Source organism: Chenopodium album, chromosome 12 (assembly GCF_948465745.1).
Source record: "Chenopodium album chromosome 12, dcCheAlbu1.1, whole genome shotgun sequence".
Classification (NCBI taxonomy): domain Eukaryota; kingdom Viridiplantae; phylum Streptophyta; class Magnoliopsida; order Caryophyllales; family Amaranthaceae; genus Chenopodium; species Chenopodium album.
In genome coordinates, this window is record NC_137845.1 from 39,630,756 (window position 1) to 39,654,805 (window position 24,050).

Below are 24,050 nucleotides of genomic sequence, written 5' to 3' on the forward strand. Positions count from 1 at the left end.
ATTTGTTATAGTACATAGGGTTGGAATATCAACCTGTTTCATTCAGCAAAAGCAGCAGAAAGGTGATATATGACTTAAAAGCAAAAGAGATAATTTTTGGCAAATTGTTTGATAGCTACCAACATGATTAAGTAGCAATCAAGGAAGCCTCAAATTAGAACACATCCAAAATGATAAGTTGTAGGATTATCGTGGATGATGTGTTCTGATTTGAAGTCTTAGATTGGCAAAGTAGATATTTAGGAGTGGGAAACTGACTGGACCACCCATCGCAGCACCCCTGCCCTGTTTAATGCCTGAGCTGGATGAATTATGATATGCATTGGTGTGGATTTCAGAGCTGCAACAACGTGATCGAAGTCATTCCATTCATCCTGAGAAGAACAAAGGGTGTTGTTATGCCTAGGGTGGATAGTGGGATGTTTTTTTTTTTTTTTTTATCTTAATAAGGTTAACTTGATGATTGATTGGGTACCTGTATTTTCTTGTTGAAAATTTCGGGTGTAGTCAGATTGAAGATTTGCTCACAAACAGGACCAAAGGCAGTGAGTCGAAAGGTTCCAGTATCATCCACAACATCAAAAGTAAAGTTAACCCTACATTTGTAGTGATAGCTAATGTTAAATAAGAGAAATTATTGGTTGTTTAGCATAAGGATGTAAAAGTAAACCTTTCTGTGGAAGTGCATTTCTTATTAGGACAATGTGGGCAGAAGAATGACACATTTGCAGCAACGCCACATCGCTTCCCACAATTATTACAGCCAATGTAAGCAACAACATTGGTTAGTTGTGCATCTGGAATTGTGACTGTCAGTGTGTATACTTCCTCTTAAACAGTGTTATCAACCTGAAATATATTGTATTAGTTTAGAAGAAGAGTGAGAAGAGCAAAGGGATAAGGTAGACTTTTGCAATGGGATTACATTTTTGCCAATGATCTGATCAACTGTTGTGGGAATTGGTTCAGCGCCTACGGTCATGAACTCGAGCTGCCTTGCCATGTAGTCAGTAATGACATCTGGATGTGCATGGGCCCTGATTATTTAAAAAAGGTAGGAGAAGCTGATTAAGTAAGGGTCTAGAATTTAATTTGATGTGCTTGTATTATAATGTGTGTATCATGTCGTAAAGAGTTATGATTTATAAGTTTTTTTTTCCTCGCCAAGTTCTTAAGGCTTCTACTTTTTCACCAGTGGGTGTTGGGTCAATCATTGTAGACATGCTTGACTGGAGTGAAAAACCTGTGGAAATTTGCATTAGTATATTCATTTTAGTAGCATAGATAAAGTGGCAAAGGGTGAAAATAGTTGTTACCTCTATGGGTAGCGGGCTTTAAAGAAGTTAAGCTAACAACCAAGAAAGTGGTTGCCCAATCCTTGAGGTTTTCATAGTCAGAAATTACAAGCTGTCCCCATGCAGATTTGATCATTGGTCGAGTACCAGTGCTGTAAATAGAATAGACAGTAAGTGTAACATGGTTATAAATGTATTTGTGGGAGTGTTGGTAAAAGTTTGTAAAAAACAGTGACCTCTCATCAATGATACTGATATCGCGCACATCAGCCACTCTGCCTGATTTATATGTTACTTGCCAAATATTTTCAGAGTGGACCACAATTCCAAGAAAATCTAGCAAACAATTATGAAGCAGCTATATTATTGTCAAGAGATGAATGTGTTTTAAATAGCAGTATTTAGTTTAGATTAGGGTAAAAGTATACCAAACCGGTCGGATGGACCACTTGTCTTCGGGACATCAACAATAAGGATGTAATTTGGCAAAATTGGCCCTGGAGTTCGATCGAGAGCCTGGATTTTAGTCATTCCTCCAAATGTTAGCTCACATTCTCCTGGGAATGAGCTGAATTTTGGGTTAATTGTTCTGACTGGAGCATTAGCTATCTCATACTTTTTCTTGTGTTCAAAGACTTTTTTGAAGTGGTCACATTCATCGCCGAACAAAGTTGCTTTCATACTGTTACCCTGTACCATATAAGAGGGAGAATCATGTAAAATAGGTGTAAAATTTAGAAATGCAAATCAAATGTTAGAGTGGTTAGTTTGTACTTCCTCATCTTCAAAAACCAGCTTTTGAAACTGCTTTTTGTTGGGAGGAGTTCGGATAGGAGATTTTTCTTTCACAGTGATTCGAACTTTGTATGATTTGCTCACAGGTGAAAGCTTGGCCAAAGGTGTGTATTCAGGTTTCATCTACAACATATATGAATAAAAGTAAGTGTTGTCACATGGAGTAACAATTAATTAAAGTAACATTTGGTACAGGCACAGTATTGTTAGGGAGCACCACAACCTGCATAAGCTATGTACTATATGTGTACATGTATTGGATGATGAATATAATTTTTTTAATTTAAAAAAAGGAAGAAGCAATCCTATATGACGTGGCTTTTTCTGTATAATTCAAGTGAATTTATTCAATGTTGAGGCATATAACTGGCTCTTCTATGACCACATAATTATCTAAGACCACTGTTTTTATCCTTTAGTTAATACAATGTTATTTAGGCATATATAAAAGGAAGCCAAGGGTTCATTTTTTTTACAAGGCTTGTTTGCATTTCTTACTCACATTCCTATTATTTTTTCTCAAAAAAAGGTGAAGAACAATGACATCTAAAGGCAAAGATAAAGTGAATAGTAGTGGGCAATGTGGGCTTCCTAAACAGCCTAGTTTAGAAGGAATGGAAGAACAGCTTGTTTCTCTAGAGAAAAAGGTGGAACAGCTTGAGGCAGTCGTGTCTGCTCTTTGTTTTCATGAACCAAAAAATCAGCAGCCCATGTCAAAGAAAGCAACACCAAATGAAGGGACCAACAAGTACAATCCTCAGCCTATTCTTCGGTGCAGTGACATCCATCACCATTCAAGCCCTTCATATTCACCTGAAAGTGATGCTTCCTATGGTGGGTCGTTTTGAAGAAACTCTTAATTTGTGGCTAGCAGTAGTTATTTGCTTCTGTTTTCTAAATATTAAGAGCTTTATGGTGGTGCTATTTATGTATTAGCAGATAGTTACTTTGTGTTTTTATCTATCAGTTGTTCTATCTTGTTATTTTAAGTATTAAGAGCTCCATGTTGTTGCTAATTATGTATTAGCAGTTAGTTATTTGTGTTTCTAGCTGGCAGTTGTTCATTTTGTAATCTAGTTAAATTGTACTGAGTACTTATTTCTATATTGTTATAACTTGTGTTCTAGTATGTGGTAAATGCTGTGTTTTTTATTTCAAACCAAACTAATATGATATGCATTTGATCATCAAAACATTTAATTATGAAATAAATCAATTAAAAGGTTAATAATTTTGAAATTCACCAATTTTCCTATGAGACTTGTTTAATTTCATGCTCAGTCCTCATATATGGATGGAGTTTGGTGAGGGAGTAAATGTCAAATTGAGATGAATTATTATGCAACAAAAGTCCAAGCTTATTGAAAATCCACTCATATAGAGAACATGAGTTGTCTAATGATGTAAACTTCTTGTATTTTCCTCACTATAGTGTTTAAAATGATCACAATAAGTGTACTTATTAGAGACAAAATCGTACAAAAACATGTGTTAGAAATAAATGAGATAAAAATCTGGCTGGAAAAATGTAAAACAGAGACATATAAAGATTGAAGATAAATGAGTCAAAGCAAATGATAAAAAATTTAAAATATACAAGTCATGCTTAAATAATCACCAAAGTTTAATTTTTGTCAAGATATAAGTTATCAACTAACAAGAAATTAAAGCAAGGTATTCAAAGGTCTTAGTCTTTGCTATGGTTATTTTGTGCAAACATTTAATAGTAATCTTTTCTTAGTAACAAGTAAATGTTCATTTAACCAAATTTCCATTTAAGTACATGAATTTTTGGTTCAAATGTAAATAATAGTGCACATGATGAGAAATTATGTTCAAAAGAGAAGAATCACATTTTAACTTGAATTTATCCCAGGAGATGGGTGTTACTTGTGTGAGTCAGCAAAAACCTAACAGTTCAATGTTGTGTAATAAAAATATTGAAGGCCAAACAAAATTAGGGCTTGTCATGGTAAACAATGTTTTGATCTAGCTACTATGCTATGATATGGTCCTAAACAAGGATGCAATCAACATGTATAAAATGATATGAAATAGGTATCAAAGATAATGTAGGTAAATAGAAGCAAATAAATACTTAATGGAAAGGAGACTACTAAATTCAGAAGAGCATCATTAATGGAGGTACCTTATTGTAGTGGAAATGCAGGCAGATAGTGGTTGCAAATTTGCAATGAGCAATGTAGTAGCAAATCACCACAGAGAATAGAAGTGGAATAAATGTTCTTTTTGACCTGTAAGTAGCTTAAATAAGAGTTAAGTTTTTCAGACTTCAAACATGAAAGCGTCTAAATGTTAAGTGGGTATTAGAATAATGTTCTGATACATATTATTATCCAGTAGATAATAACATGTACAAAGTGAATTTATGTCAATGAGATTTGCTGTGTGGATAATATCAACAGAAGTTACTGGGATAATGATGCTGTAATAGTAATTTGTTTTTTTTTTTTTTTAAATAATCAGATAAAGCAATTGAGTAAAGAGCTGTAATAATTTCAGATGTGAAAAGGTGGAAGTGTATTTTTCTTTTTTTTTTTTTCAAAAAAAGAACATGGTATTGTTCATCAGATAACAAGATGTATGTAGTAAAATATGTTCTGAGGATAATAGAGTGAATGGTTATTGTTGAATGGAACTGTAAAAGCAAATATGTGAGCCAAAAATGAAATGTTAAAAGTTTCTTTTTAGAAAATCAGATTTTCTGCTACATGTGAAGCTTATAGGTATACTATACACTTGTAAACCTAGGATTTTACAAAAGTGTTTTTTTTCGTTTGTAAAAGATGTTAATGTATTATAAAACTTTATGTAATGAAAAACAAAAAACAAAAGAAATTAGTGTTATCATGATGTTGTCATAATTGCAGTAGATAAAAGAGTTTAGTGATAATTTCAGCTAAGGAAAAGCTAGCATGCTAGTTCAAGTTTTCTGTTTCATATGGCTCTACATAGGAGGAAGGTTCTTTAGCAGATGTATGAATGACTTGGAATAGGGTATTGTTTAGCAATTAATAAGGTGTATGTAATGCAGGTGGCAAAGTTAGTATTGTAGCCAAATAAGAAAATGACAGAAATTGCTTTTTATAAAATCAGATCTTGTGAGATATCCAAATTGCAAAGTATTTATAGATTGGAAAACCTAGGTTTTTGTTATTACTGTTTCTTCCTTTTAGTTTTGTATTGAATGCCCAGACTAACCTGAACATGTGATTAATTCCCTGTTAGGAAAAAATCCAAATAATTGCTAACAGGGAATTAATTGATGCAGGTTAATTGATTTAGATCTTAATAACTCGAAGAATCAAGATGAGAATATAAGTTGAAGAATCAAGATGTTGTATTTTTTTGTATTATATTGTAATTTTTGACTCAATTTGGTTGGACTGTTTTTTGGTTTTGTTTTTTCAATTTTTGGTTGTTGATTTTCTGTAATTTAATTTATTCGTTATTTGTCATTTTCATGTTGTAATTTTTTTTTTTGATTATATATATGTTGTAATTTTTTCGATTATAATGAATGAAATTGGTCGATTATATCTAAATTTGATGTTAATTTTTTTTTTTTGAGTTCAATTATATTTAAAGTGAAAAAGAAAAAAAAATACATATATACCTATAATTGCCACCGGTTAACCGGTGGCAAATGTCTGCCAACCCAAAAAAAAAAAAAAAAAACCGCCAAATATAATTGCCACCGGTTAACCGGTGGCAATTAGTTATTTTGCCACCGGTTTTGAACCGGTGGCCTTTTGTTCTAGGACTTGCCACCCCCCAACTGACCACCGGTTCAAAACCGGTGGCATAGGGGGGTTTTGAACCGGTGGCCAACTAGTATTTTCGCCTAGTGTTTTCGAGTTTCAGGCCCAGTAACCTGTGTGCATACTCATGGGGTAAGAAAGATACTTAAGCAGGCAACCCTAATTCAAGGTCATGTAACAACCTATTGTACGGGCATCAAGAAGTTTTAAGGAAGGCATATGCAACAAGAAACAACTTAATTTATCTAACACAACATAACGCGGCTACATAAGCAAGCATGCACTCTTACAATAAAGAAAGCAACATATGTAATTAAAGACAAATGAATTGTACTGCCACTCAAAGTCATGCAATTCATAGTTGTTCCTAACAAAAGACATACAGTAGTAGCTTATACAGAGCAAAGTAATTATCTGATTAAGGCAAGAACCATAGAATGTAAAAGACATAACAAATGCTAAAAACAGTCCCAAAGGAAAACTGTTGGCACAAAACAAAATAACAAATTACTTACAGGGGTATCTGCACCTCCACCCACTGCAAGCTCATAGCTCTGCAACAAAAAAGGGCAAAAAGAAAAGTATTTCAATACCTTCATAATAAGAAACCAAACAAGTAAATAAATCGTCAAAGTGAAACCCAGGTAATCTTAAAATGACTTTAAGATTGTAGAATTGATATAAACCAATAAGGAAACCGAATATTGATTGTTAAGAAACAAAAACAGCCTAATTAGGGTACCATTTTACTGAAATAATACTCAAGCAACAATTCTGTCAGTAGATTAGTGAATGCAAGTCTAATAAGATGCTGTTTGTACTTAATTCATGTGAACAAAGAACAAGCTAACCATGGCAAGCGGAGTCAAGAATTTACTGCTGCATCCATAATTTGTAAACAGATCCTTGAAGAAAGTTCACAAATGTTTTATTTCCATAGTCAGTATTATGAAAGTATAGTAATCCACAGTTGTGATGTTGTTAAGTAATACCAGCTAAACTTAGATCTAAATGAAGCAGTACCTCTAATGTAATTTCCATGAAGCTTAGCTTTGTATATTTCATATGAGAGAAACCAAATGAACCCTCATTTTTTTATGTTATATAACAAACAATAAAGACAAGGAAAACCAAAGCACACTGAGCTAAAACACATTGGGTAATTGAAAGCACCAAATACACTTTTCAATAAAGCAAGCATGCGCCGGCATATATGGTGTACACAGAACATGTTAAATCCATCTACTGTCAATCTAAAAGAACATATTAGCGTCAAAGAAGCATATAATCCCACTGCCCAAAACTTAATGACAATTTAAAAGAAGAGGAACGTTCTTACCCATTGTGTAAAGTGGCAGACCGCTGGGTAATTAAGTGCTTCACGAACAAAAGCAAGCAGATTGAGCATCCCAAAGATTGAGCTGTTAAAACACCAAAAAAGAAGTACACGAAACTGGACTATATAAAGAACTAAACAAATTAATCTTTTTTATTAACATTCACCACTCATAATCACATGAACACATATTTAGCTAACAAACAATTAAGTCATAGCTAACAAATTATACAATTAGAAAGTAGCTATTTATAAGATCTATCTCACAAGAAAATCACAATTACCAATTTAAAAGCCTAGCAAATAACAAATTGTAAAATTAATAGCACTGCACATAATTAGTTCACATTTCACTCACAATTAATCCTGAGCTAACACAACTACAATTAAATAGTAGCAATTTGAGAATGTATATCATTAGTAACTCAGAATTAACAACAAAGAAGCTTAGCAAATAGCACTTTGTATAATTAACACCAAGCTGCCTGCCGTGAAATAACAAACGCTAAACAAGCTTGAAATTAGTACAAATTGCAACTTGATGAGCTTCTGTATTGTTAAATTAATGGTAGAAATCATAGGCACACAACAATAATTAGTAAGCTAGTAATAGTGGTTTATTTCAACAACTCACTTTGGAAATGACGACACCAAGTAATAGGGTGAACCACGTGGCAATGCACATGCAAACAAAATGGGGTCAGTTTTGGAAGCACACTGTAGATAAGAAATGCATAGACAAAAGACATGGGTATATTAGGCATGACATTGTTCATAAACAATCAAGGGATTTGAGCATCAAGTAGGTGAACCACGTAGCAATGCAAATGCAAATAAAATGGGGGCAGTTTTGGAAGCACACTGTAGATAAGAAATGCATAGGCAAAATACAGGGGTATATTGGGCATGACACTGTTCATAAGAAATTAAGGGGTTTGAGCATCTTCTTATTTGGGTTCCGCGGCTTTTATAGGTTAGGGATTATTAATACAATTGTCCAAATTGATATTTATCGGATCCAAAATTAGTCGCGGGAGGGGAATAAATAAAAGTATTGTATTAGTCGGCAGCTTGTTAGGAAAAAATCCAAATAATTGCACGTGCATTTGCTGTGTTTTTTTTAAAGGCACACTTCTGGTAGTGTACCAGTCCAGATTGTAGCTAAGAAGCCTAATGGTAATGTGTTACAAGTTAAAGGTTTCATGTAAGGAAAAAAAATGCAGGGGGAGCTGCAATGCCTTGAAAAGAAAGCATGTAAACTAACAGAATAAAATGGTAGAACAGTTTTTAGACAACTGAATATATTAATTTAAGAACATATGTTACATAAAAACATATTTACCAAAATGATGTTATAAGAACTGAGGAAATCCAAAAAGGCTATGTTCCAATTGCAAGGGAAAGGATATTGGCATTGTACCTACATATATAGGATAAGTAAAATGTATTAGTTGGAATAGGAAGAAGGTGTTATGTAAATGAATAGTGACTGAAATAGTAAGTAAATACATGTGACAAAGTGCATTATGTTATACCAGACAACTGCAAGACATCATAAGCAACGATGTTTTTCAGAATTGGTGTTGTGTAGCTTTCAGAAGGGTATGGCGCAATGACAGTAACATTGTCGGATTTTTTTGCTCTTGACAATGCAACATACAATTGACCATGGGAGAAGCATGGCTGCGGGAGGTAAATTAGGACCTGGTTTAATGTTTGGCCTTGTGATTTGTTAATGGTCATTGCAAAGCTGAGTTTGAGAGGGAATTGAATTTGTTCAAACTGAATCGGGTATTTTGTTGAGGAGGGAGGTCGTAGGTTGACACGATGGATGAACACAAGTTCTCCTTGGCGATGGCCAAGGGCTATAGAACAAACAATGACATTATTTCTAAAGTACTTGCATATAAGACGGGTTACATTGCACAGGCCATCTGCTGGATCAATGTTTCTGAGTAAAATGACAGGGCTGTTTACTTTTAGAATAAGTTAATGTGGAGTCATACCACTTGGGGCAAGCTGGTTGAGGAACTCAGTTGGGTAAATTGCACAGTTATCATCCAGTATACTATCAAAACTCTTGTAAACAACAGCGTCTCCTGGGAATTTATCAATAAGAAAAGCATTGATGGAGTCTACTGCATCATTTAATGGTGTGAGGATGGCTCTCTCTTTGAAAATATCAGGTGAAAAGGTTGTATATTCTAATTCTGGGAATGCAGTAGCAGCCAGATGGTGAATATGTTCATCAGCTTGTTGATAATAACTCACAATTTGAGGAGGTACTTGCACAAAAGCATTTTCAGAGGACTGCAGCTCACCATTGCCCAAACTCATCAGAAATGATGCATATAGGGGATCTTCTCTTGCTCTAATGTTTTCAGTGAGGTGTAGTTTTTCTAACCAAGGCCATATATGTGAATTGACCAAGCTCGTTGCAACACCTTCTCTTTGAGTTTTTTGAGGAACAACTAGCAAAACCTGCCTGAAATATCCTCCGAATACTATAACTTTCCTACCGAATGGCTGATCCGTGTCACAAAGATCACGGAGTAAGAGATCCATTGATTCAATGTTTTCCTTGCGTGCTATTGAAGCCTCATCCCAAATAATCAGAGCCGTTTCTTTTATTAAAGCAGCTAAACTGCCTTGTTTTGGTATATCACAAGCAAGAGATGCTTTTGAATCAAGAGGGGTCTTAAATCTCGAATGAGCTGTCCTGCCAAAAGGGATGTTTGCTGCAGCTATGACTGATGTTGCTGTTGGAAGCACAATTATTCCTGCCAGCCGAACTTCTGCGTATAAAGCATTGTACAAAAATGTTTTTCCAGTCCCTCCAAGACCATCAATAAAAAAACAGCTAGGCTTTACTGCTTGAACACGAGAAATAATCTTGTCAAAGGCAACTTGTTGAGCTGAATTGAGATGTTGCCTACAATTAATACATTCTTGGGGAATAGGAGCATCCAAAGCATCGATGATGTCCTTTGTTCTGTTTAATTCTGCAGGTACCTCTTCATGTAATTGCTGAAGCTGAAAATACACTAATGATTTGCCCAGAAATTCTAAGTGGCGCTCTATTGATTGTATGGTTAGCAATCTAACATGCCCTTCATTTTGTGGGAAACTATGCCTGTGGTCATTAGACAAATCATTGTAGAACTGTAACCAAAGTGTAGTTGGGTTGCTAGGTCTGCAGAAGACCAACACAGCTGCAAATAATCGGCGTAAAGCTGCTGGCATATGTATTTCTGCTGCCTCAGTCATGCATGAGTAAACTACATTGTCTTCCTCAAAAAGACCCCTTTTGATAGCTGCTTCTTGAAAAGTGGCACAAAGGACTCCGTTTATAGTCCGTAGGTCAGCAAATGATTTAGGGCTGCGTACATTAATAAGGAGCAACCTCAGGAAAAACCGCTCACCTTCTGCTGGTGAAACAGTTTCCAGACGGCCAATGACAATGTTCTTATTTCGCCTTTGAAACCATGCCTTAGCACTGGAATCCCATCTGTTATGTTCTATGAATTCGCTGTAAAGGTATCTTGTACCTTGAGGAGAAGCTGCATTTGCCTTGAAAAATTCTGTGAGTTGAGTTTTGGACCTTCGTTCATTTAGCACCGTTGAATCTAGTTGCTCATGAGTCCTTAGCTGAACTGTTTGCATGTTTTCCAAATGCACTACCAGGTGCTGGACAGGAGGGTACATCTCAAACAAATCGAACCCGAAAATTCGCCACACTGCCTCACAAGGTGAAACCCATCGACCAGATTGGAACCTTTCAATTTCATCTATAGCAGTAGTTTCTTCGCCGGTAACATTGAAAGATACCCTGTCATGTCCTTTGTAAACATACTTGTATAAGTATTTCACAGCTTGAATAGATGAGCATATCTCTACATTTAAATGGCAATCAAACAACGCTGAGAGATATGGGTTGTATGGAATAACTGAACGATTATCAAGGTATGCACCTCAAATGCGGACACGCTCTCCTAAATCTCTCCTTTTGTACATTGGATACCCATCATCATGGTTTGTTGTTTCTTGTAAAAATTTTTTAGGGTAGCCATATTTACAATAAGCAGAGTTGCTGTTTTTAGTCACCATATATCCACACTCAGGATTCAGTTCTCCACAAGGGCCATGCATCATATGACTGACTACAATTTTCCGAAGGTGTGGAGAGCTATGAGGTGGCAATTCTGCAGAGACAAAGCGGTCAAAATCTAAAGGTGTTTTAATTTTGTAAATTGGCTTCAGGATGATAAGGAAATGTGCGTGAGGAAGACCTCTTTTTTGGAACTCGACCACATATATCATAGCAGCCACTTTTCCAAAGATATGCTTCTTCATGATTTGCTTCTTCAGGCAAATCAATTTTGCTCGGAAGATACGAGTGACAAGATCTGGCCAGTTTTGAGCTGATTCTCCTGGAGCCAGCTCAGCCTTAATTTCTGGCCAATTTGCATTGCAAGTCATTGTGACAAATAAATCGGGCTTTCCAAAACGGTGGACTAAAGACATAAAATTCAAGTATTGTCGCTTCATGTCTCGTGGACCACCAATGAAAGTGGGCGGTAAAATCACTCGGTGACCAATGTTAATGGGGCTAGTTTCACCATCTTCAATAGAATCTAAGATCCCCGGGTACAAATTAGCTCTGATTGTTTGTTGATTGTGTCGGAAGTAGTTTAGGCGAGTATTTTCAATCTTGACATACATATCAACTATGTATTGTTGAAGACACCGGCCTGCACATAGAAGCATGTTGTTTGGGCGGCATTGCAGCTTGTAAGCGTAGTATTCACGCGCAGAAATATGCCTTGCTGAAGTACCACCTGCATCTGCTAATCCTGTAAGTAACATGTCATGTTTTTTTTCTGAGGGAGTAACATGTCATGTTAATGCAAGAACAAAATGAAGGAAAACAAGATTTAGAAAGAGTATTATAGCTGAACACAGTTTGAGTGCCAAGCAAAAAATGGAAGTAGAAAATTTTGTAAAAGAGTATTATGGTTCAAGACAGTAGAAATGTTACTTAATGCAGACACTTACGGCTAGCTTCCTGTGCAATAAAATCTTCTTCTGTATGTACTATTATAGACATAATGGGGTTACCCTCTGCTGTAGGTTGCTGCTGCACTGCACTGTTGTTTTTCTTCAAACCTTGGCCCCAACCACAATAACCTTTTGGGAATAATATTGGGTATTGGAGAGGGTCATAACAACCATAATTATGGTATATACGATGCGATTTCTCTGACCTTCCTCTTACAGTGATGTATGGTCCATTTGACTCACTTGATGAAGTATTGTCTGGCCATATTGCAGCCACTTCATCTGTTGTGGGAGCATTATAAACACGCTGATCTAGTACAGTGTTTTTGTTTATAGTAATCTGTGTCTCTTCATGAATGTCGATTTCTTTCAAGGATCTAAAGAATCGAGCATAAGGATTTTGCCGAGATACTTCCATAAGGATGTCTATAATATCTGCCCGGATTTCTGGAAAGCTTTCCGTTCTAGCAGCTGACTCAAAATGGCCATCATAAAAATATAGTTGTAAGTATCTAGGGCCTATATCTTTAGGAATTAATGATGTGTTCATTTTATATATATATTTATCCCCGTCCCTTGGTCGTAATTAGTAGTGTTTTTGGCTCCTACGAGCCACTTTTATTACTAATTTGTGTTTTCCAGTGCTTTGGTAGTTTTGCTTGAGTTTTGTAGGAATTTGCGTACTTGGAGCAATTTCCCGGGTTTTTCGAGGAGCATCTACAAGTATTGGAAGACCGCGACCGCTTTCGATAGCCCAAGGCCGATTGGAGGGATCAAATCGGTGATTAAGGGCTCGGTTATAAAGATTTGAGGACTTGGGCCAAGTTCGGAGGCCCAAGAGTTGGAGATTTCGAAGCCCATGAGCATCGCCCAAGTCCACTCTCTCCGCCCGGAGGCGCGCCCGGTCGGGCGGGCCAAGTCAACATGCGCCCGGTGCACGCGCCCGGCCGGGCACGAGAGAAGCTTTTGGGGAGAAAAAGGCGGGCTCGGTCGGGCGAGCCCTTGCCCGACCGGGCGCGTGTCGTTCCTCAGAGACAATTAGCTTTCCGCTTTGTTTTGTTTTAGCGTTAACTCTTGCTTAGTATTAATGTAATTTTATTAGGCAAGATTAGGATCTCTCTTATCATTATTATTAGCCTAGTTTAGTTTTATTTTCTCTCCCTTCTCTCTACCTAACTTTCTCTCTCTAGATTTTATTTTCTTTCCTTGTTCCTCACACTCTTGTAATTCCGCCGTCTTGGTACGATTTCTCCTTTAATTAATCTCAGTATTTTACTCTTTCCGATTTTCTGTTATGTCTTGGTTAATTATTATGTTTTGTTTAGTTTTGATTATGTCCGAGTAGTTTAATTCTAGGGTTTATGGGGATCCATAATTAATATGAAGGGGTAATTTATTATTATTGATTATTGACTATGCATGATAATTTCTTATTGAATTGTTTTAATTCTTTGCAATTAGATTATGAATCGAGCAGATGTAATTTGATTGTGAATGTTTAGCAATATTGAATTGATGAATCGAGCAGATGTTAATTTGATATTAGAGGCTATTTTCAATAGGAACTTAGATCTAGTAAATTGCGAGAGCCTGTTAGATCTATGTTGGTTAATAAATTGCGAGAGCCTGTTAATCATGTTATTTATGCGATGTTGATTTATTGATTGTTATGTTTTATCCCGGAATATTAATTATTGGTGAACCTATGACCCTAGGCCTTCTTGTTATTGACTTTCTCCCTAAACTTAATCTCCGTAGAATAGTTTCACATTAAAAACAACAAATTGGTTACTTTAATAATTTAGACTATATTAATTATTTAGGAGTAGAAAGACCAGTTTCCCTGTGGATTCAACCCTACTTCCCTATCTACTTTAGTTAGAGGATTTAGGTAATACTTTTGATTAGTTTATACGACTTTACCCTGTCAAAATTTGGCGCCGTTGCCGGGGAAACGGTTTTATTTTTTATTTCTGATTGTTTTTATAGTTTAGATTATTTTCTCTTTTGCCTCAAGGGACATTAGTTCTTTGAGGTAGTACTAATATCTGTTTTTTTTTTAGTTCTTTGTTTATGCCCAGGTGTTCCAGATCAGGTTACATTCCATTCGATCCTGAGATCGAATGCTCGTTTCATAGACAAAAGAATCTTTACAGGCAGATCTTAGCAGATTCCGGGAGTAGTGATATTCCTGGAAATCCATTACCTTCCTCTAGTGATTCGGAGTATTCTTCTGATTCAGAACTAGAGATGGGTACACCACCACCTCCACCACCTCGTAAGCTTAGCGATTATTCGCAACCATCGCTGACAGATTTTCCGCATCTTTCTCCTACGCCCGATCTCGAGGGAGTCCAGTTCGAGATCAAGCCCCAATTCATTACGATGATAGAAAGGAAGCAATTCAGTGGAGCAAAGGGTGAAGATCCTAATCTTCACATTGCAGATTTCTGTCAATACTGCAATACTATTAGGCAGAATGGGGTAACGCAGGATCAAATCAGGGAGATTCTTTTTCCCTTTTCTTTATGTGGAAAAGCTAAATTATGGTTTAATGGTTTGAATAGAGCTGCACTTGGTATTACTAACTGGGAGACTCTTGCATTGAATTTTTATAATAAATATTACCCTGCAGAGAAAACAGCTTTATTGAGAAGCGCCATCCAGAATTTTGCCCAAGAGGCAGATGAAGCATTATATGAAGCTTGGGAAAGATTCAAGGATCTGCAGAGGGAGTGTCCCCACCACAATTTGGCGAAGTGGCAGTTGATTCAAGCTTTTTACAATGGTTTAGGAAATGCATCTAGGACAATTTTAGATTCCGCAGCTAGCGGTAGATTTATGAATTTAAATGTTGATGATGCAGGTCAGGTTATCGAAGATATGGCAATCCATAATTCCCAATATGGGAATGCTAGAGGCTTTGCTAACAAGGGCAAGCATCATGTTGATTCAGTCACTTTATTGCAAGCCCAGCTTACTTCTATTTGTCAGAAACTAGATAATCTTACTACTAACAATCCTAATTCTGTTGCTAATGTTTCTGCTGTTTCTAATAATTCTAATGATGCTTTCTGTGAAAATTGTGGAAGTGTAGGTCATTTTGAACAAGATTGCAGGAGTTCAATGGAGCAAGTTAATGCTTTTCAAACTTACAAGCAAAATAACCCATACTCCAATTCCTACAATCCTGGCTACCGGAACCATCCCTACCTATCTTACCGTAGCACCAATGTTCAAAATCCTCCACCTCCACAACAACCACAACAAGCACCCCCTCCACAGCAGAAATATTACCATCCTCATGCCAATCAGAAACCCCCATCACAACCCCCTACTACATCTTCTGACCCTGCTTTATCAGAAATTAGGGCAATGCTGACTAATATGCAAAAGCATATGGAGAGTAGAGACCAACAGATTGACTCTATTATAGCCCATAATAAAGTCATGGACACCCAAATTGCCCAATTGTCTTCTACCCTTCAATCTCGTCAGCAGGGAGCTTTACCAGCGCAGGGAATGCAACCAACGGATCATGCAAATGCAATCACCCTAAGGAGTGGTTCACACTATGATGGGCCCCAAATGCCCAAAGAGGATGAACCTGAATTATTTGACATTGCTAATCCTGATTCCTTTGTACCAATTTCCCCTGCAGGGCTGCAGGGTAAAATTCCTGATGCTAATATTTTTGATGATTCATTGCAGGGTACAACCCCAGGGAAGGATGCACCCCAGGAGAAGAGTAGGGAAGCACCACCAGTTATCAAGCTACCTTTTCCCAACCGTCACTTGAAGACTAAGTTGGATAAACAGTTTGGTAAGTTTTTGGAGGTTGTTAAAAATTTGCAGGTAACAGTTCCTTTCACAGAACTTATTACTCAGGTTCCTGCATATGCTAAATTTATGAAAGACATTCTGACTAGGAAGAGGGCCTTTAATGAGGTAGAAACCGTAGCATTCACTGAGGAATATAGTGCACTTTTACAGAATAAATCCCCTCCTAAATTAAAGGATCCCGGTAGTTTTTCTATCCCCTGTCATATTGGTAATGTCTTCATTGATAAAGCATTATGTGATCTAGGTACTTCTGTTAGTGTAATGCCATCGTCTGTTTGTGCTAAATTAAATATGGGTGATTTAAAAGTTACTAATATAACATTGCAAATGGCAGACCGTTCTGTTAAATACCCCTTAGGTATTTTAGAGGATGTACCTGTTAGAGTTGGTAAATTTTTTATCCCCGTTGATTTTGTTGTTCTAGACATGGCTGAGGACACGCAAATTCCCATTATATTAGGTAGACCTTTTCTCCATACTGCAGGAGCCATTATTGACGTCAAAAATGGTAAACTAACCCTTTCTGTAGGCGATGATAATATCACGTTTAATTTAGGGAAAGTTTTAAAAGGTCCAATGCTTGAAGAAAATTGTTATTTGATTGATGTGCTTGATATAATGGATGATATTTGTGAGGAAAGCTTACCACAGGTTCTTGCAAGGGACCCCTTGGAGGAAATTCTTTGTGGAAATTTGTCTGCAGGTGACATGAGCGTATGGAGCAAGGAGGTGGACGATATAGAAAGAGCTCTTGCCACCGAGGAATCTGATCTTAATGATTGTGTGAAGGTAGTAAATTTGGTTCAGGAATCAAAACCTGCAGAGGTGAAGAAACCTGAACTAAAACCTCTCCCTTCCCATTTAAAATATGTTTTCCTTGATGAGCAGGAATTGTACCCTGTGATCATTAGTACTGCACTGGATGACCCACAAATTTCTCAACTTTTAGAGGTTCTCCGAACCCACAAAGGGGCAATAGGGTACAGTATTGATGATCTCAAGGGTATAAGCCCTGATTTTTGTATGCACAGGATACACTTAGAGGACAATTACAAGCCCTGCGTTCAACCCCAGAGGAGGTTGAATCCTAATATGCAAGAGGTAGTCAAGAAAGAGGTTATGAAGTTACTTGATGCAGGTATCATCTATCCTATTTCTGACTCTAAATGGGTAAGTCCTGTACAGGTGGTTCCTAAGAAGGGTGGGATGACTGTCGTTAAAAATGATAAAAATGAATTAATTCCCACTAGAACTGTTACAGGGTGGCGTATGTGCATTGACTATCGCAGACTAAATGTCGCCACTAAAAAGGACCACTTCCCTCTCCCCTTTATTGATCAAATGCTTGAGAGGTTAGCAAACCATAAGTTCTTTTGCTATTTGGATGGGTATTCGGGATTTTTCCAAATTCCGATCCACCCTGACGACCAGGAAAAGACTACATTTACATGCCCTTATGGCACTTTTGCATATCGTAGAATGCCTTTTGGATTGTGTAATGCGCCTGCTACTTTTCAACGTTGCATGATGAGCATTTTTTCTGATTTCATAGAGTCTATCATGGAAGTCTTTATGGATGATTTTAGTGTTTATGGTTCCTCATTTGATGCATGTTTAATTCACCTAGCTAAAATCCTGAAAAGATGTGAAGAATGCAATTTGGTTCTAAATTGGGAAAAATGTCACTTTATGGTGACAGAGGGAGTAGTCTTGGGTCATATTGTATCTGATAAGGGCATACAGGTGGACAAAGCTAAAATTTCAGTGATTGAGCAATTACCTCCCCCAGTTAATGTTAAGGGAGTTAGGAGTTTCTTGGGTCATGCGGGGTTTTATCGCCGTTTTATCAAGGATTTTTCTAAAATTGCTAAACCACTAACTCAGCTTTTGCTTAAGGATGCCCCTTTTGTTTTTACTGACGAGTGTCTTGAGGCTTTTGACAGGATTAAGCAGGCTTTGATATCAGCACCCATCATATGTGCTCCCGATTGGAACCTTCCATTCGAAATTATGTGTGATGCAAGTGACTATGCTCTAGGAGCCGTGCTTGGACAGAGGAAGGATAAAGTTTTGCACGCTATCTATTATGCAAGCAAAACTTTAGATGAGGCCCAAGTCAATTATGCCACCACGGAAAAGGAGTTTCTTGCTGTTATATATGCTTTAGAAAAGTTTAGATCATATCTTGTTGGTTCTAAAGTCATTGTTTTTACTGACCATGCAGCGTTGAAATATCTAATAGCTAAGGCTGAATCCAAGCCAAGGCTACTCCGGTGGGTTCTTTTGCTCCAAGATTTCAATATTGAGATAAGAGACAAAAAGGGAGCAGAGAACGTAGTGGCAGATCACTTGTCACGCATCAGGTATGATGAGGGTAAGGATTCTCTTCCTATAGATGATTCGTTCCCCGATGACAACCTGTATGCAGTAGTAGAGAATCACCCTTGGTATGCAGATTTTGCTAATTATTTGGTGGGTGGTACTCTACCTCCTGACTTGTCCTACCAACAGAAAAAGAAATTCCTTTCTGATGTTAAACATTATTTTTGGGATGATCCTTTTTTGTTTCGTGAGTGTGCAGATGGATTATTTCGCAGGTGTGTTCTCGAATGGGAAGTTCACGGCGTCCTTACTAGTTGCCACACTTCACCCTATGGTGGACATCACGGCCCCTCTAGAACGGCGGCCAAGATTAACGAGTCAGGCTTCTTTTGGCCTACCATGTTTAAAGATGCTAACACTTTTGTGCAGGCTTGTGACTCTTGCCAGAGGACTGGCAACATTTCGCGGAGGCATGAGATGCCCCAAACTGGGATACTTGAAGTTGAAATATTTGACGTTTGGGGTATCGATTATATGGGGCCGTTCCCATCTTCCAATGGGAATTGTTACATACTTGTGGCCGTCGATTATGTGTCCAAATGGGTTGAAGCCATAGCATCACCAACAAATGACTCCAAGGTAGTCATCAAGCTATTCAAGAGAATCATATTTCCCAGGTTTGGTGTCCCACGAGCTATTATTAGTGATGGAGGTTCCCACTTCCACGAGAGACAGTTGGACAACTTACTTAAGAAGTATGGTGTATATCATAGAACCGGGCTTGGTTACCATCCCCAAACTAGCGGTCAAGTTGAGGTCTCTAATAGAGAAATCAAGGCGATTTTAGAGAAGGTAGTAGCCAAGTCTAGGAAGGACTGGAGTATGAAGTTAGATGACACACTTTGGGCATACCGAACGGCATTCAAGACACCAATTGGTACTTCACCTTATAGGCTAGTTTATGGTAAGGCATGTCATCTTCCCGTAGAATTGGAGTACAAAGCTTTTTGGGCAATCAAGGAGCTTAACATGGATTCTAAGGCCGCGGGCAAGAAGAGACTTCTCCAACTCAATGAGTTGGATGAGTTTAGATTGTCGGCCTATGACAATGCACGCATCTACAAGGAGAAGACCAAGAAGTGGCATGACAAGAGGATCCTACCAAAAGAGTTTACACCGGGTGATAAGGTCCTTCTCTTTAACTCTAGATTGAAGATTTTTCCAGGAAAGTTGAAATCTAGGTGGTCCGGTCCCTTCACTGTCACAAAAGTAAACAAATTCGGTTCGGTGGAGTTGGTGAATAACAAAGGTGAAGAGTTCAAGGTCAATGGTCAAAGACTCAAAGTGTATCATGATGGTGCTACCATTAGGGATGAGGAGGAGACTCTCCTAACTCCACTTCCTAAATGAGCTCAATGGAGGTAAAAAGGTCGTGCGGGACCTAGATAAACCAGCGCTTTGCGGGAGGCAACCCGTATTTTACTTGCTTTAATTTTTGTTTTTCTTTCTTTTTCTTATGAGAGGAGAGAGGAGGGAATTTAATGAGTTTTATGAGTTTTTGGTACAGTTTACAGGAAAGAGTTAGTCAAATTTTGAGGAAGAAAAAAAGTTCGTCAAAACTTACTCTCGGGCCCGGCCGGGCGGAGTTTCGCCCGACCGGGCGCGAGAGTTGACGTATACGGACTAAAAATTGGCCCGACTGGGCGGAAGGTCGCCCGACCGGGCGCGAGAAGAAGATCGAAAATCTTGAAAAATTGGCCCGACCGGGCAGTGAGACGCCCGGCCGGGCGCGAGGCGAAGGAACCCAGGTCCCTCTGATCGCCCGATCGGGAGAAATGGCGCCCGACCGGGCGCGAGAGAGGGAGCTCATGACGAATGTGATCGCCCGATCGGGCGAAACGGCGCCCGACCGGGCGCGAGAACTGAACTGAGTGCCATTCAAGATCGCCCGACCGGGCGCCCTCAAGCCCGGCCGGGCGCGCCTTCCCCATCTCTTTTTCTTCCCGTCTTCTTCCTCTTTTCTCACTTTATTTCTCTTCCTTCGGCTTTATCTCTCTAAAAACTCTAAATTTCCTCTGACTTCTCTCTAAGATTTCTCCTCCTTCTCTTACCCAAATCCAAAACTTTTTACATTTTCTTACTCCTCTCTTCATCCTCTACATTCCTACATAAAAAAATTCTACATTTCCACAAATTAAATTTTCGACTACTACCTAATGGCGGCTAAAAGGGCTCGAAATTTGCTCGGGGGTAGCTCCAGCTCGTCCCAACAGTACAATCCAGCTCTTCAACTCGTTCAGTGGCCGACGATCAAGATCGCGACGGCGGAGCAACGGGAGAAATTGGAGGTGCTCTACGGAAGAGAGGTAATTCCCTCACGGTGGTTACACCGTCCCACTTTAGAAGCTTTAGGTTTATATGGTTTTGTTAGGAGATTTTTAAACGATATTGGTATGCGTAAATTTGTAGATATGCATTATGCGACATACCGTGAATTAACTTGTGAATTTTTGTCTTCTCTTGTTATTCAAAACCATAAAAGTGGTCCTAAATTAATATTTAGGCTTAACAATAAAAATATCACTCTTTCTTTTGTGGAATTTTGTAATTTATTTGAACTGGAACCTGATTTGAACAGACAATGGAATGTTGAATTTAAAATGGAAGATGCTTATTTAGCTTTGACCGGCATTTCAAATGTTTCTGCTCAACATGCTAGTGCTAGGCCCATTCACCACCCCATCCCCAAATTGTGGCAAAGATTTGCCGGTGTATGTTTCCTAGGTAGAAATGAACCCCATAACTGTCAGACCAATGAACTTGCTGTGATTGGCCATTACATTTCTGGGTATGAAAAACTGAACATCGCCCGGTACATTATTCACCACCTAGGTAGGCACGCTATGGCCAGCAACCACCACACTACCCCTATCCGTCTTGGTGGCCTTATCACTAGGATAGCCATCAAGAAGGCCGGTTTTGTAGAGAGTGGACCTCATAAGATGACCAACATGGGACCCGACACCTACATGACCTCTAGGTACCTTGAGGAGCTTGGGTGGTTGCGGGTAGACGAGAACCAGGTCACCCATTGGTGCATTAGGACAGGGACTGAACAACCCTTGCCCATTTTTCCTTTGCCCAACCCAGACCTGACCGCCTTTCCACCAGGGCAAGAGTCCTACACTTACGCCCTGTTAGTTGCCCATGCTAGGGGTGAGGATCCACAACAGGCCCAGGCTCAACCACAGCTCGTAGTTCAACCCATTCCACAGCCACCATCACCACCCCGACAGTCCCATTCCGTCCCTCACGGTGACTCTGACCCAATTTGGGACCTGCAGAGTATTGGCCAGGCCATAGGTCGCATAGAGCAGACCCAGACCGAGTTCAGACAGATGATTGGTTCTGTCGACCAGAGGCTAGGCTACCTAGAGAGGAACCAGGGTAGGGGACTCTACCCCATTTATGATGATTATGCTCGTCGGGGCAACATTCCCGACGATGCTGTTTACCCAGACTGGTTCCAGCCCCCACCTCAGGGATATGATAGGGATCCCACTGCCCATGGTATTTACACAGACTATTCCTCGTTCCATGGGTACGGCCAGGACATTCCTTTTGGGGGACCGCCGGGGGGGACTTTTCAAGCTAACTATTTTGGTGGTAGCTCTTTTGGTGCAGATGGTGCAGGTTCCAGTGGTGGAGCAGGTGGGTCCTCTCATATGGACCAGGATGAGGATGAGTAGCCAGCTGGGCTACTTTCGAGCCAATGAGGACATTGTCCGATCTTGGTTTGGGGGAGGATTTTTGGATTTGGTATATACTTTTCTCTTTGACTTGGTTAGGAATGTGTGATTAGTTCCTGGTATGTCAATGAATTTGAGTATTGATTTGCAACGATGAGTAGTGTTTCATAACTCGCTATTATGCACATGTGGAGGACGAAGGCATTTGTTCTTTTAGGTAGCCTTCAGATTTATTAGATACATTTGTTCCCTTCTTGCTACCCCTGTTGTTGCCTTGACTTTTTTATTGTTTTTAGCCACATTACAAGCCATGTTTGCCCCATTGGTTACTAGTCCCAAGCTTGGCTTGGGGGAGCTATTAGTGAGTGAGGTGAGGGAGTTTGTAGTGTGCACATTATTTGCACAATTTGGGTGAGAAGTATTTTGTTCTTGATCATATTTTTGTTTTGATGAGTTTAAAAGTGTATATATTTGAGAAAAATAAAAGTGTGATGAAAAAGAAAAAAAGAAGTTCAAGAAAAAAAAAATGAGAAATTGAAAAAAAAGAAAGTGAACTTCTAATGAAAAAAAGAAAAAAAGTGTTTCATGTTCAAATTATCTAAGTGAAGGTTTATCAAAAGAAAAGAAAGAAAAATTTGAGTTTCAATGTAAATATTTGAGTTTTGAGTTCAAAGTTTGTTATTCACTCTTGTTCTATATTATCATATTTTTATGAGTGAATTTTTTTTTTTTGTAAGTATTGGGATTGATTTTTATGATTGGAGTATGTTTGGTGATTTATGTTGGAGTTAGTTTTGTTGGAGATGATTATGACCATTATTTTTGGTCATGTGTTTATTAGGATATGGCTCCCTTTTTGCATAGCTTTTCTCTCACATATTCCCAAATTTATCCTACCCTTTTCCCTAACCTTACATTACAAGCTTTAAAAGACATTTTGACCTTGTGCATATGGTTGTGTAAATATGAAAGTGTTGTTTATCAATGCAAGTTATGACTTGACATATTCCGAGTCGACTATTAGGTTGAGTATATGTCTTTTTAAACACACGAGTGTTGTGAGTTTGGGAGGGCATTGTTCATATTAAAGGGGTTGGGATGGAGAGCGATCGAGTACATCTTTTACTCGCCACATAAATGAGAGTTGAGTGTGTGAGCACTAGTCTTGAATTCTATATGCTCTTGTGGTTTGCTCTATTTGACAATTGTTGGGGAGGAAGGGTGATTAGATGGATAAGATTGGTTGATTTTGAAGCATGTTCACTTGATTTACCTTGAATCGTTTGTGCTTGATTTTTATATTGGGGTGAGGCATGTTTTATTTGTTCATTGGGGAGCTCTTTGCTTAGGGACAAGCAAAGGTTTGGCTTGGGGGAGTTTGATGTGTTCATTTTATATATATATTTATCCCCGTCCCTTGGTCGTAATTAGTAGTGTTTTTGGCTCCTACGAGCCACTTTTATTACTAATTTGTGTTTTCCAGTGCTTTGGTAGTTTTGCTTGAGTTTTGTAGGAATTTGCGTACTTGGAGCAATTTCCCGGGTTTTTCGAGGAGCATCTACAAGTATTGGAAGACCGCGACCGCTTTCGATAGCCCAAGGCCGATTGGAGGGATCAAATCGGTGATTAAGGGCTCGGTTATGAAGATTTGAGGACTTGGGCCAAGTTCGGAGGCCCAAGAGTTGGAGATTTCGAAGCCCATGAGCATCGCCCAAGTCCACTCTCTCCGCCCGGAGGCGCGCCCGGTCGGGCGGGCCAAGTCAACATGCGCCCGGTGCACGCGCCCGGCCGGGCGCGAGAGAAGCTTTTGGGGAGAAAAAGGCGGGCCCGGTCGGGCGAGCCCTTGCCCGACCGGGCGCGTGTCGTTCCT

The 24,050-nt window shown here is 38.7% G+C and overlaps 2 protein-coding genes across 4 annotated transcripts in view; both read right to left on the minus strand.

Annotated features, from left to right (window-relative positions):
- Positions 1 to 239: 239 nt before the first annotated feature.
- On the minus strand, positions 240 to 4,271 carry LOC145572382 (replication protein A 70 kDa DNA-binding subunit B-like). The gene is made up of 9 exons (XM_081631359.1): positions 4,240 to 4,271; positions 2,070 to 2,213; positions 1,724 to 1,985; positions 1,532 to 1,631; positions 1,317 to 1,447; positions 926 to 1,243; positions 671 to 849; positions 476 to 596; positions 240 to 374 (listed from the first exon to the last, which is right to left on the minus strand). Exons 2-6 carry the CDS (start codon positions 2,211 to 2,213, stop codon positions 1,143 to 1,145), a joined length of 738 nt encoding a protein of 245 aa, XP_081487485.1. The 5' UTR covers positions 4,240 to 4,271; the 3' UTR covers positions 240 to 374; positions 476 to 596; positions 671 to 849; positions 926 to 1,142.
- Positions 4,272 to 4,279: 8 nt separating this feature from the next.
- The window catches only part of LOC145572381 (uncharacterized), a 28,365-nt gene continuing 8,594 nt past the window's right edge, over positions 4,280 to 24,050 (minus strand). For 2 of the 3 annotated variants that reach the window (XM_081631358.1, XM_081631357.1), the window contains 2 exons: positions 12,264 to 12,737; positions 9,181 to 11,959 (listed from right to left, as the gene is read on the minus strand). In XM_081631358.1, coding sequence (XP_081487484.1) covers positions 9,198 to 10,913 — 1,716 coding nt within the window. In that variant the 5' untranslated portion in view covers positions 10,914 to 11,959; positions 12,264 to 12,737 and the 3' untranslated portion in view covers positions 9,181 to 9,197. Of the gene's footprint in view, positions 4,346 to 8,550; positions 8,629 to 9,180; positions 11,960 to 12,263; positions 12,738 to 24,050 lie in introns of those variants that run through there. The other variant, XR_014096817.1, reaches the window with a different exon arrangement.

Bases quoted from the DNA above. Each gene is read 5' to 3' on its own strand.
- LOC145572382 (XM_081631359.1), bottom strand. From the start codon at position 2,213: ATGAAACCTGAATACACACCTTTGGCCAAGCTTTCACCTGTGAGCAAA. The intron at 1,632-1,723 runs GTATACTTTTAC...ATTGTTTGCTAG, and splicing joins TGGTCCATCCGACCGGTTTG to ATTTTCTTGGAATTGTGGTC. The intron at 1,448-1,531 runs GTCACTGTTTTT...TTCTATTTACAG, and splicing joins ATCAGTATCATTGATGAGAG to CACTGGTACTCGACCAATGA.